The 12,908-nt window shown below is 34.0% G+C and overlaps 1 protein-coding gene across 2 annotated transcripts in view; it reads right to left on the bottom strand.

Annotated features, from left to right (window-relative positions):
- Positions 1–12,908, bottom strand: part of ENPP1 (ectonucleotide pyrophosphatase/phosphodiesterase 1) — a 107,717-nt gene that overhangs the window by 54,278 nt on the left and 40,531 nt on the right. For both annotated transcript variants that reach the window (XM_027848597.1, XM_027848598.1), the window contains exons 3-6: positions 11,834–11,950; positions 9,381–9,506; positions 8,060–8,120; positions 3,330–3,427 (exon numbers count right to left, since the gene is read on the bottom strand). In XM_027848597.1, coding sequence (XP_027704398.1) covers positions 3,330–3,427; positions 8,060–8,120; positions 9,381–9,506; positions 11,834–11,950 — 402 coding nt within the window. The remainder of the gene's footprint in view (positions 1–3,329; positions 3,428–8,059; positions 8,121–9,380; positions 9,507–11,833; positions 11,951–12,908) is intronic.

Raw genomic sequence — 12,908 nt, 5'->3', positions numbered from 1 at the left:
GCCCAAATGCAACTTGTCATTGCCTTTTGGGTGAACTTGCAATTTTGATTCCTTAAAGAATGTATTATTCCATGACTTGTAGCCCAATAGCATTGCTGGAAAAGTTTTGATAGTAAGATTTTTTTTTTTGCTTGGGAAAAAATGGGGAAACTAGAAGCACTGAACAATTTCCAGATAAAAAACTGATAAATAATAGTATGTATGGGATGGTTTTACATATAAATGTGTATGTATGTATGTTTGTGTCTGTGTGTGTGTATATATACATACATATATATTTACATACTACATATTTGTGTCTAATGGTAGCCATCTCTAGGGTGGGACAGTAGAGGGAAGAAAAAAAGGGGGGGAAAAAGAAAGTTATATGATAATTATTATATATTTAAAAGGAATAGCAAATTATATGTAATAGATTTGCAGTTTTATGTGCAGTCATCTTTTTTATTCTACTATATTATGGAAATTCTTGTTTTAGTTCTTAAGTTCAGAATAAAATAAAACAAAACAATTTGGACTACTCTCATATGTTTAATTTTGGGCTCACCAATCTTCAATGTCTATATAAGATATATTTGTAATTAAATTTGTCTATCATAGTCTCAAAAATGGGTGTTTTAAATTTCCTTGATCTTCTTCTGTGTCTACTTATATTAAATCTTTTTTCCTAGTTGTAGATCTAATTATAGAGGATCAGCAGCATTATGGAGCTTGATGTCATCAAAACAATGGCTCTTATAAACAGGAAGATCTCACCATCCATCAGGAATCTTTCCATATTGATTCTCACCTGGATGCATTCAATACCAGTGGCAAAAATCTTTAACATGCAACTTCCTGCTTCTTTCTTGTTATCAATAATCAAAAGATCAAGCAAAATTATCTTTGTTGCATCTAGGAAGAAATCTTATGATCTAAATTCATACCTGAAAGATACCTTATTGGTAAAAAGTGTTGAAGCAAGTACTTTTTCCCACCAAATCAAATACTGTTTTTATAGTCAACAAACAGTTAAGACCTATAAATTATTGCATTTTCTGCAACTATCAGTCAATTGTGTGACAGTAAAGATGTGATCTGCTATAAGATATTAACAGCATGGCAGCCACTGATGAGAACTAGCCTCAGACTAGTCTAAGCATAAATAAAAGTAAGAGTTTGGGGCCACACTTCTGGTCACTAGCAAAGGCAGCTACCTGGGAAGTACAAACAATTTCACTTCATTTTTGCCTCATAGTTTGTACCTGGCTAACCTGTGGATTTATTTTTTTTTTTAATTTGTAACACAAAACAAACTACCTCAAGACCATTAATTATTCTATGTTATCTGATTTTGGCAGCACAATGATGAATTCAGGATTGTGATTTTATCTTACCTCAGATAAAATTCCTTTCCTTTACTACTAATAAACTTCTGACATCCAATCTCAAACCATGCGTGCTTAGATGTTAAGCATGGATTCATGAAAATTAAATGCTTAATAGAGAATACTTACTATTTGGTAATGCTTACTTATACAGGGATTTTTTCCATGGTAAAACTAATTTGAGAGGGGGCACACACAAAATAGCCTTCTTCTATCAATTGTTTAAAATAATGTAATCAATTAATTGGATTAAATTCTTATCCTACTATGGAAAACATTATCACTTAGAAGTCTCAAAAGATTAATCTAAGAAAAATTAATTCTTTTATGCACATCAGAGGAATTTTGATACCTTAAACAAAATAAAGATCACACATTGACATATACCACACTGTAATTATTATTTTGGAAAATCAAAAGAACAACTATTAAAATGGTTTATAAGCCAACTAAGACTCCAGAATTTAAGTTCCACAAATGGGTATAAAGTCAAATCTTTCAAAGCTTGGAAAAAACAGAGCATTAACCAAATCCATATTAGTCATTAGCATCATGTTGTTCTTCAGTCATTTTCGGTCATGTCTGACTCTGTGACCCTATTTGGGGCTTTCTTGGTAGAGATACTGGAGTAGTTTGCCATTTCTTTTTCCAGCTCATTTTACAGATGAGGAAACTGAGGCAAACCATGTTAAGCGACTTGCCCAGGGTCACACAGTTAATAAAAATTGAGGCCAGATTTGAACTCAGGAAAATGAGTCTTCTTAACTCCAGAGCTGGCACTCTGTCCACTGTGCCACTGAGCTGCTCCATTAGCATCACAGCTATGTCCTAACTACTTCCCTAGGAATATGACCCTTATGATATAAGTCAATTTTTAAAAATGAATGTTTACTTTCTTCTATTTTGCCCCAATAGAATGGTAAGTATAATAGACTAGGGTGATGACAATGAGAAAAATTCCGTAGTTTTAAATACCCAAGTACACCCCATCCTTCCTCACTAGTAAAGACAATGGGGCTTTAAGAGAAAAATGGATCCTCATAAAGTTGTTTGTTAATATGATTTAAATCTTTGGCATGAATTATTGCATCAGTAATACATGCAGTGTTTTGTACACAATGATCAATTAGCAGAGGCTGTTGATGGAAATGAATAAATTGGGTGGATTTATTAGAAGCAATTAGTATACAAAGTTTCCATGCTTTTCCCTTCTACATAAGAACTATGGTTCTAGGGATAAACCAATATTCTAACAGGAATTCAATTTCTTGCTTAAAGTTTAAAATTCTAGCTATCCACATCCAAAGAAAGAACTATGGAGTTTGAATGCAGATCGAATCATACTATTTTGCTATTTTTTTTTCTTCTGTTGTGTTTTGTTTCCTCTTTCTGGTGGTTCCTCCTACTGGTTCTAATTCTTATTTACAACATCACTAATGTGAAAATATGTTTAATAGGAATGTATATGTATAGCCTATATCAGATTTCATGCTTGGAGAGGGAGGGAGAGAAAAATTTAAAACTCAAAACCTTATGGAAGTGATTGTTGATAAATTAAAATAAATTAATTAAAGTTTGTTTTAATTTTTTAAAAAAGTTTAAAATTCTACCTTTAAATCCAAAAAAAATATATATATATATATATGTGAAGAATTTCTATTTATTATAGGAAGTCAAACTTCTGGGAAAGAACAAACACAAATAAAATGGCTAAGACCAATGATTCTAAAATAATTGTCACTATTACAGCTTTATGTAAAGCAAGGAATTACAGCAATCCCAAATGTTAAGCACTATTTAGTTATCTATCATACAGCTGCTCTAGCCTCTTACAGTCATGGATGGTTAAGAAAAAGAAAAACAAAATCCAGAATTCTACTGGTACTTTTCCAAGCATGTTTGCCATCATCAACTCTTTCATTGAAAAATCACATTGCCATGTTTAACAGTAAAGTTACTCACGTAGTTTCCTAATAACAGGAAGAAGTCCACCCCAAGTGTGCAAATATTCTGCCCTGAAGCCATCCAAGGAAAACAAAATGGTAGGCGGAATTTCAAACCTAGGTCATAAGAAAAAGCTGTTTTTAGGAAAGGGCATTTTGATGAACTTTATCCTTCCTTTTGATACTCCTCCATAATGAAGAATTTTCCACTAAGATGGGAGTGAAAAAAGAGCCAGACATAAATCTTGTCAAAAAAAAAACTTTACATGCACAGGTATATAAACATCATGGTTTTTGAGATAACAGAAGCACAAGAAGAAGGTCTCCTGTATGTTAAACCCCACTTATGGTAGAGGAAGGGAAAGATATGGACAAGGATCTTAGAGGATTAGGAGTTACTGATTTTATGTGTGTATATACATGTATTGCACCTAAATATCTAATCTATATGTGTGTGTGTGTGTGTGTGTGTGTGTGTGTTGCATATAAATATCTAAATAACATGGTACAGTAGACAGGAAACTGCCCACCTGCAGTAAGGAAGATCTGGGTTCAAGCCCCACTTCTGACACATACTTACTGTGCAACTTTGGACAAATCACTAAACCTCTCAGTGCCCCCAGACAACTTCTTAAGACTATAAGTTATAGCTTAGTTACTCATATATTTTGGCAGAAGACATTCTCAGTTAAAACAAAATTACATATATCCATATATAGAGGTGCCATATATGTATGTTATATACACTTATATAGACAGAGTTTTCATGATACACAGATTTTATATAATATTTTTATTAAGTATTCACATACTATTTTATCAATCAAAAAGCATCTATCAAATACCTATTGTGTGTCAGACACTGAGGATATAGAGACAAAAATGAAATAGTCCCTGTCTTCAAGGAGCTTACATTCTATCAGGGTGCAGGTTATGGAGGAGAGGAGGAGAGAAAACATATACAAGTACAAATAAAAGACTACATATACATGCACAAATATGTATATATAAAATATATATTCAGTCATGTCTAACATACACATATATAAGTGTACATAAAATATATCCCATCAAGGGGATCAGGAAAGACTTCACGAAAATGTAGCACTGGAGCAAAGCTTTAAAAGAAACCAGAGATACTTAGAGGTGAAAAAATCATCACTTATAGATGACGACAAGATTATCAACATTATGAATCACATTTTAGAAAGATTCTCACGACTTTAACTATGAAATAGTCATAAATCACTGCAACTCTCATAAGGTGTTTCCAATACTTTCAGAGAAGATGAATAATAAGTGTATTCCAGGCATGGGGAAGGGAGAGGAGGGTCAGCCGGAGCAAAGGCGCAAAGACAAGAGATAAAGTATCATGCATGAAGATCACCAAGAAGACAAGTTTAGCTTTACCAGAAAGCATGGGAAGAGGAGTGATGTATATACTAAGCCTGGAAAGGAGGGTGGAGACAAACTATGAAGGACTTTCATTTTATTTTATTTTATTTTACTTTATTTTGGTGAGGCAATCAGGGTTAAGTGACTTGCCCAGGGTCACATAAGTAGTAAGTGTCAAGTGTCTGAGGCCAGATTTGAACTCAGGTCCTCCTGACTCCGAGGCCAGAGCTCTATCCATTGCACCACCGAGCTGCCCTTGAAGGACTTTTAATGTTAAAGAGTTGAATCTGTATTTTGAAGCCACAAGTTATAGAGCCAATAGCCATTATTTAATAGGGAACTGTCTTGGTAAGGTCTGTGCTTCAGAAAAACGACTCTGGCAGCTCACTTGGGTGAAGGGAAACTTGAATTAGGGAGGCCAATTGGGAGGCTATTGCAATCATACAGATGAGAGGTGATGAGGTTATGACCTAGTATCATGGTAATGTGAGTAAAAAAAAGAGGACAAATTGAAAGATATCTGAGGCTTCACTGATGTAAGGAGGAAACACCATCTATCAATACTAACTAGTAACTCTTCTGCAATTTAAAGAACTGTGAGGGGATATTAGAAGTTAAGTACATATAGCCAGTATGTGTCAAAGTTGGGGCTTGAATCTGGATCTTCCTGACTCCCAAGCTAGCTCTCTCCATCTATAATACTCCATATATGTATATAAAATTCATGTATAACATATATATACATTCATATAAGTATATATAATAGTCTTTAATAGAAAGCATAGTATGAGATGCATCAAAAGCAGTTCATTTAAAAAAAACACAAGATAGAGTCAGAAAAACTGGGTTTAGGTCTATCACAACTCTTGACTATGAGACTTCTGACAGATCACTTCACCATTTCCAACTTACTTGTTCCTCTACAGAATGAGATGGCATGACTAGGTGATCTCTAGGGTGCCTTCCAGCTATAATATTCTATTGTGTTCTGTTGTATTCTATTCTATCTGAATCATTGGATTTTTACCAATAATCAGGTTCAATTAAACAATTTTAAGGATGATCAGCTATATTCAACAGTAGGATCATCATGGAAAGAATTATAGAGTAATTAAAAATTATTTAATTGTCATTAAAAAGTGTAGCAGTAGTCAGTTGAATATGTCATCAGTATTCAGAAGAAACAGAAACAGTAAGAAAAGACTTGCCTGAAATTTCCCTTATTATTTAGCAAAATTTCCCTTGTCTGAAAATCTAGCTGGGAAATCTAATAGATTTTTATGACTCTGAGATTTTAACCATGTAGGAAGTATAGCCACAATTTCATAAGAAGGAGATATTCTTTAAAACATATATACGTTTTCCTTTGTCCCCATACAAAATAGTTATTAGAGATGAAAACAAATTGTTTAAGATTATTAATTCAAACAATCAGCTATTATTAAACACACTTCAGAATATCTCTCACGACTTTAATTGTGAGGTAATCATATCTCACTACACCCTCTTATTTCTATCACTTTTAAAAATAATGTATGCCTTCTCATAAATAGCATACTTAGACACTAATGGATCTATCAGTTCATCATTGTGAGGACTCCCAAATACCCACATCACAATTTACTCATAGTCTATCACTCTAGGTGACTCGTCACAATACTCTCAAACATATCCACTGGGAGTTCATTCAACCCATTTTGGGAGCTTTCTTAGTAAATTAACATTAGTCAGATATCAAAGGAACATGAAGACTATCCATCAGATGTCCCTCATCACCAATGGACTAGCACATCTTCTTTTCTAGTTAAATATCTGTTTAATGATTAGTACTTCCTTGGTTGGTATTATGTTGTAGCCTACTCATACCCACATGTACTTTTCCATTATACCATCACTAGAAGAATGTTATTGTTAAAAAAAGGATTAGTCTTTGTTTTGGGGAGAAGTTGGGGAACATTAGAAGCACTGCAAAGTTTCCCAAAGAAATCCACCTTATTGTCAGTCTCCTAGTTAATGGAACTAGTTTATTCTCCAGGTACCACATCCATTCAGACTTTATATACTAATGTACCAGCTCAATATGTTGTATCCAACTATATTTCATTGTCTGGACAATTTTCAGAAGAATAACCCTATAAACGATACAGGGCTTTTAAAAGAAACAGTCTTTTTTGTACAATATCCACTCTCACTTCTTAATTTTGTACAACATCCACAAATATCCACTCTCACTTCTTAATTTATACCAAAGTAGCAAATGTATTTCTTAAAACTATGAAACAAAATTGTGATTATTTTTTATCTAAATTTAATTCAAACACTTATTAATTATACACAAGGCACTGTGCTAGATACTAAAGGAGATACAAAGATGAATATAGCATGGTTTCTCCCTTAAGAAACTTACAATCATAACACACCTATACACATATAATTATAATTTTAAAAAATAAGTGTATATATGAGAAACAAAGTGTTATAAGAATTCAGAAAAGAAAGAGATTGCTTCCAACTAATGTGAAGGAGTTTCATGCAAAAGGCAAACTAAGTGGAATCTTAAAGAATAAAGTCAGATTGCTACAGATGGAGAGGGAGGGAGGTCATTCAATCAACAAGTATTTATTAAGCCTTCATTATACCCCAGCACCTGTGCTAGGCTCTGGGAATACAAAGACAAAAAGCCAAATCCTTAACATCAAGGTGCTTATCTTATCGGAGAAAAAAATATGTCCACACATAAATATATATGCGCAAAATAAATAAAAGCTAAATTGGGGGATAGGATGAGGCACTAACATTTGGGGTTATCTAGGAGTTAGTTTTGAGCTGAGTTTTTCAGAAACAATGAATTCTAAGAGGTGTAGGTAAGGAGGGAGAGCATTCCAAGAATGGGGAAAAGACTGAGCAAAAACATGGGAAAATCAGGAATGTTATGAGAAAAATCAGGAATGTTAGTTTGGCTGAATCATAGAGTGCATTTAGATGAATGATGCATGTAATAGAGGCATGAAAATTATAGGAAAATGTGAGTTCTGGAAGTAATTCAGTTTGGCAAAAACAGAGTAAAAGGAAGGCGATAGTGTGAGACTAGGAGGGAAAAGGAGTTTAAAGCCCAAATGTGAAAAAACTGAAGATCTAAGAAGTAGTTGATTCAATATAACCATATTATATTAAATAGACCAGTATACTCTGGTGTAAAATAAAACATTTCACAAGATTTTGGGATAGTTATTTACCATCCCACTGTACACCATTGAGGATGGGGAAGGGAAGCATAGAAGATCTCTCTTAAATATGGTGAAGGGATTTTTTTAAAGCAGAGGGGGAAAAATGGATAGTCACTCATCATCTTACCCTGTTGGACACTGAGGCTCAAGAATGTTTTCACATGTTTCTTCTACCCAACTTTTCTCACCTAAAAAGAAGATTTTTAAAGAAATAAAAATTTATTTGGACAAATATAAGATTATCAAGAACTATGATGCTGGCACATCACCAAAAGGAAACATTTTTTAAAACCTTTAAAATGTTCAGGCTAGCATGATGAAATATCAAAGTATATAAGGAATGGTTACATCTCTAGTAACATTTAATCGAACATCAGGAAAAATGGGAGAATGTTTAAGAGAGTAGTCTAACATAGGATTGTTTTACCAAGGATGACATATGCTTGCTGGATACATCTACCTCAGCTTCCTCAAATGTAAAATGGTGATAATAATAGCAACTACCTCCCAAGGTTATTGTGAGGATCAAATGAGATAATATTTGTAAAGAGCTTAGTAAAGGGCTTGGCACATAGTAGGCACTTAATAAATGCTTTCTCATTTTGTTTCATTTTTATAAAATTTTGATATTAGATTTCTTCACTTTCCATTTTTGGGGTTTTCCAGCTACAACTTATAGAACATCTAAATCCCCAACATCTAAATCCCCATGTCATTAGGAAAAAAAAATCTTAATTCTTAATCAATTCACTCTCATACTCATACAGTCAGGCTTCACAGGATTTCAAGGAACTGTGGTTCATGGCATACAATTTATACCTCCTTCTGCACCTGCCATAGTTAAGACATACTTGTAAAAACCTGTTAATATTGGTTTACTGTTTTCCTATCCACTGTTTCATTTGATTCTCCTAGCAACTCCATGATGGATCAATCAATATTGGCAGATACAAAATTCATTTTTGAGCAGGGAGAAACTAAGCTTCTTTTATAGATGAGGAAATGGAGGTCCAGAAATTAACTTGACCTGCCTAAGGTCACTCAGAGGATGTGACACAGGTTGGATTGTATCCCAGGGCTTCTACATCCAGAGAGCATTCTTTTTTATCAAACAATATTCTGTCCCTTTATCTTTCTTTTACAAATTGGGCAATCAAGGGAGAGAGCAGTTATACAACTTGCTCAAGATCACAGAGTCAATCATAAGTGTCAGAGACATACTTAGAATCAAAGTCTCTCAAATCCTATTCTAGGGCCTTTCCTCATTGCCATTATCTGTGCTTGTGATGTAGGCACAATTCTCCCCTCCTCCTCTCAACCATGATTGTCAGAAGAGCTCTCTCCACCTTCCTCCCAAGGTTTAAATATGAAGCATGATCCAAAGTCCAGGAAACATCTGCAAAGATTTTAGCCTATTATTCAAACAAAATCAAGTCAAGAACTCTTACCTTGGCAAACAGAGTCATAGTTAATGCAGCAGTCACTCTTGTCCTTGCAGTCATCCGTACAAGAGCAGTGACTTTTTGGTAGTCTTTTCTCACCACACCTGAATTTGCTGCAAGTCCATATATGCTCTGAACCAAAAGAAAAAAAAAAGTTAAATAAAATGTTTTCTGATTTAGATACAATGCAGTCACCAACATAAACACCCCTCTGGAGGTCAAATGCTGATGTCTCAGGTCTGACTTCCATTGACTGTATATACTTTAAGGTTAAGATTTATATAAACTCTGTTCTTACCTGCATACAATCACATAAAATTTTGAGCTTAGCTCTCGAGGGAATGAGTATCAAGATAACAAACTGAAAATATGCAACTACCGCTAGTTTAAAACAATTTCACATTTTAAAAACTAAGACATCCTCCCCTATTATAATGGGAAAAAAATCACAGCACCAATTCTCCTTTGCCTTACTGCCACAAAGATGTAGGTACTATGCCTCTGCCTTTGCCCAGCCCCGAAACGCCTGAATTTTCATCTGTACCATATTGAGTGTTGTGAAATTATATATTCATAAAACGCCACTTATTTGTTTCGGTTTTTGTTTTTTTTAAAGATTGATCTCTGAAATTTCATAGCTCATTTAAGCCACATTCTCCTAGTGATGCTATCTAGGTATAAATCATGGTACATCACAATCTCAGAAAAATCATAATTCTCAGTGACCACTAATATAGTGTTTTGAGGTTGCAAAGCCTTTTGCAAATATTATCTCATTTAATCCTCAAAACAACCCTAAGAGGTAGGTGCTATTATTTTTCCCATTTTACAGATGAGGAAAACGAGAGAAACAAAGGTTAAGTGACTTGCCCAGGATCACACAACTAGTAAATATCTGTGCTACATTTGAACTCAGGTCTTCCTGACTTCAGGTCCAGTGTTCTATTCACTATACTACCTAGCTGCATGCTGGGTCTAAGCAGGCTCCAGACCATTATTAATAAAACGTATATAATAATTGGCACAAAAAACATCTACAAGAATATGACTGACTGGAAAAGGAAGTGAACTGCTTACCCAATGTTATAATAGCTGGGAGAGAGACAATCTGTTATACTGGTACCCATAAAATATTGAATGTGAGAATGTGCATAGCTTGTGATCTGCTCAGGTGGAGAGAACACCCATGTCAATGCAATTATGGAGCCACTGAATGATTAAAGTATGAATCTGCAAAGTATGTAACTAATAACATTTTTGGTCAAAGATTAAGATTAGACAGATGCCCAAGACTTCATGCTTTAATAACCTTTAATAAGTCTATAATGACTAGAAACAGGATAACTAAAGAATTAATGCATCAGACAGCCCCTAAGAACCAAGCTCAAATGCAAAGTTCAGAGGAAGAAATTTATTTGACATGCACTAAAAAGAAACACATTCATACTTCTATCATGTCACTACTAAAAAAAATAGTATTAGAACATAAATGTTTTAAAGGTCATTTTTTTAAATAGCTAAATAAGTTGGAATTTAAAAATAAAATAAATTTCCTATGAAAAAGTGACCTATGTAGCCAAAAGCTGTGTCTACACATTCTTCTTAGATTAAAAAAAAAAAAAGTTAAGCTCCTGCCTTGGTCATACACAGAATATGATTGTGCCTTTCATCTTTTTATTTGAACTTATTTTTTACTGTAAACTTAGTCATCAAAAAAAAAATTATAATATACAAAAATAAGAAAAGAGGAATGTACAAGGAAATGAACTTTTGTTATGTAGTTTGTTTTTAGAGAAGTATGCTATATGTATACACAAATGTATATATAGATTTATATATAATTTTAATTCTAGTAGCAAAGCTACTTAATGTTCTTTTTTATACTTGTTTCTTCTGTGCATTTCTTTATTTAAATCTTATTTAATCAAATTTCTACTGATTCTGATCTTTTTTTTGTTTATCTGTCTCTACTTACTAACCTATTACTTTCTGCCAACTCCTCCCCAAGCTGAAGCCTTCCCTTACAACAAATATAGTTAGAATTCCTATTAGCTTGAATAATAAATCCTCTGAAGGAGTTACACATATTTGAATTTGCACCATTCAAAAGTTATAATTATGTTAAGTACAGTAATTGGTTCCAGACCAGTGGAAATATGTGGTATGAATTTAAATAATGTGAGTACTTCAGGGGATTCATTCTTCACATTAATTGGGACCTAGCTTGTATGTACATTCAAGGAAAACAAATCAACACATTGGCCATGTCTGAGAATCTATATCTCATCCTGAACCTCAAATCCACTGAGTCTCTGTCAAGCTGTGGAAGGTATTTCATCATTAGTCTTTTGCAGAAACAAATTCTCTCAAGATCTATGGTGACATATCTTTCATACTCAATTTTTTTTATTACTTCTCCTGGTTTCTACTCCCTTTCCATTTCCCCATAAATTTTATACCTGGTTCTATACATGTTTCCTGGTAATCTAGACAGCAGTTTCCAAGTTCAACACAGGCAACATCGCAGCGACAGTTCCCAAATGTCCTCTCGAAACAGCGACCTTTGCAACTTTTGACTGAAATATTAAACAAAGAGTTAGTTGCTGCTAGTAAATATATAACTTCAAACTGGACATCAACTTTTCAACCCAAATCATGAATTCACTGAGAAAGAGAAGGCTCAAATCTTAGTTTAGATTACATCCATAGTATCAGTAACCATGGTATCTTAATATGCCATACCATAAACAAAACCATATTTGATTCTATAATGCAATCATCTTTGCAAGGTTATATTATAACTTCTTGCTAACTAAAAGGAAGGAAAATTTACAGTAACAAAGTCTTTATAAATCTTTATTAAAATTCAGACTTACAAAATGAAGAAGAAAATTGAACAAGAGTTCTAAATAAAGCAGCAGTGCTGGAGGAAGGTTTCTGATAGCTGCATGGTCTGTCCTAGCTTGCATGAGGTTGTGGAGACTGCAACATTTGGACAAGGGCCAGGAAAGAAAGAGTTTGTCCTAGGGCCACATGTTTCATAGATTTAAGCAGGCCCGACTGGGCATAATTCTGGTCCTGCCTCTTTAACATGGTTAATATAAGACTTAAAAAAAACTAAACTAAACATAGAAGAGTTTTGAAAAAGTTTTAAGTCAATCAATTAGCATGTATTAAATTCCTTGCATGTGCTAGGTACTTTGCTAAGTGCTATAATTTGAAGTGCTATATCAGTTCAAGTGAGAGAGAAAATGTCAGCACCATAAAGATGAATAATCAAGTGGCTTGTGCTCACAATTCTCTCTTAAATTTCCAAGTGATTGGCAAAGAAATTTTCACTTTATTAGTTTTGGGATATATGGCAATTTAGGGTAGCTAGGTGGTACAATTCATAGAGTGCCTGGTCTGGAGTCAGGAAGACCTGAGTTCACATCTGGCCTTAGACACATACTAGCCGGGTGACTCTAGGCAAGTCACTTAACCATGTTTGCCTCAGTCTCCTCATCTGTAAAATGAGCTGGAGAAGGAAATGGC

The sequence above is a fragment of the Vombatus ursinus genome, unplaced genomic scaffold (assembly GCF_900497805.2).
Source record: "Vombatus ursinus unplaced genomic scaffold, bare-nosed wombat genome assembly UNPS02006779.1, whole genome shotgun sequence".
Classification (NCBI taxonomy): Eukaryota; Metazoa; Chordata; class Mammalia; order Diprotodontia; family Vombatidae; genus Vombatus; species Vombatus ursinus.
This window is presented reverse-complemented; position numbering and strand designations above follow the sequence as displayed.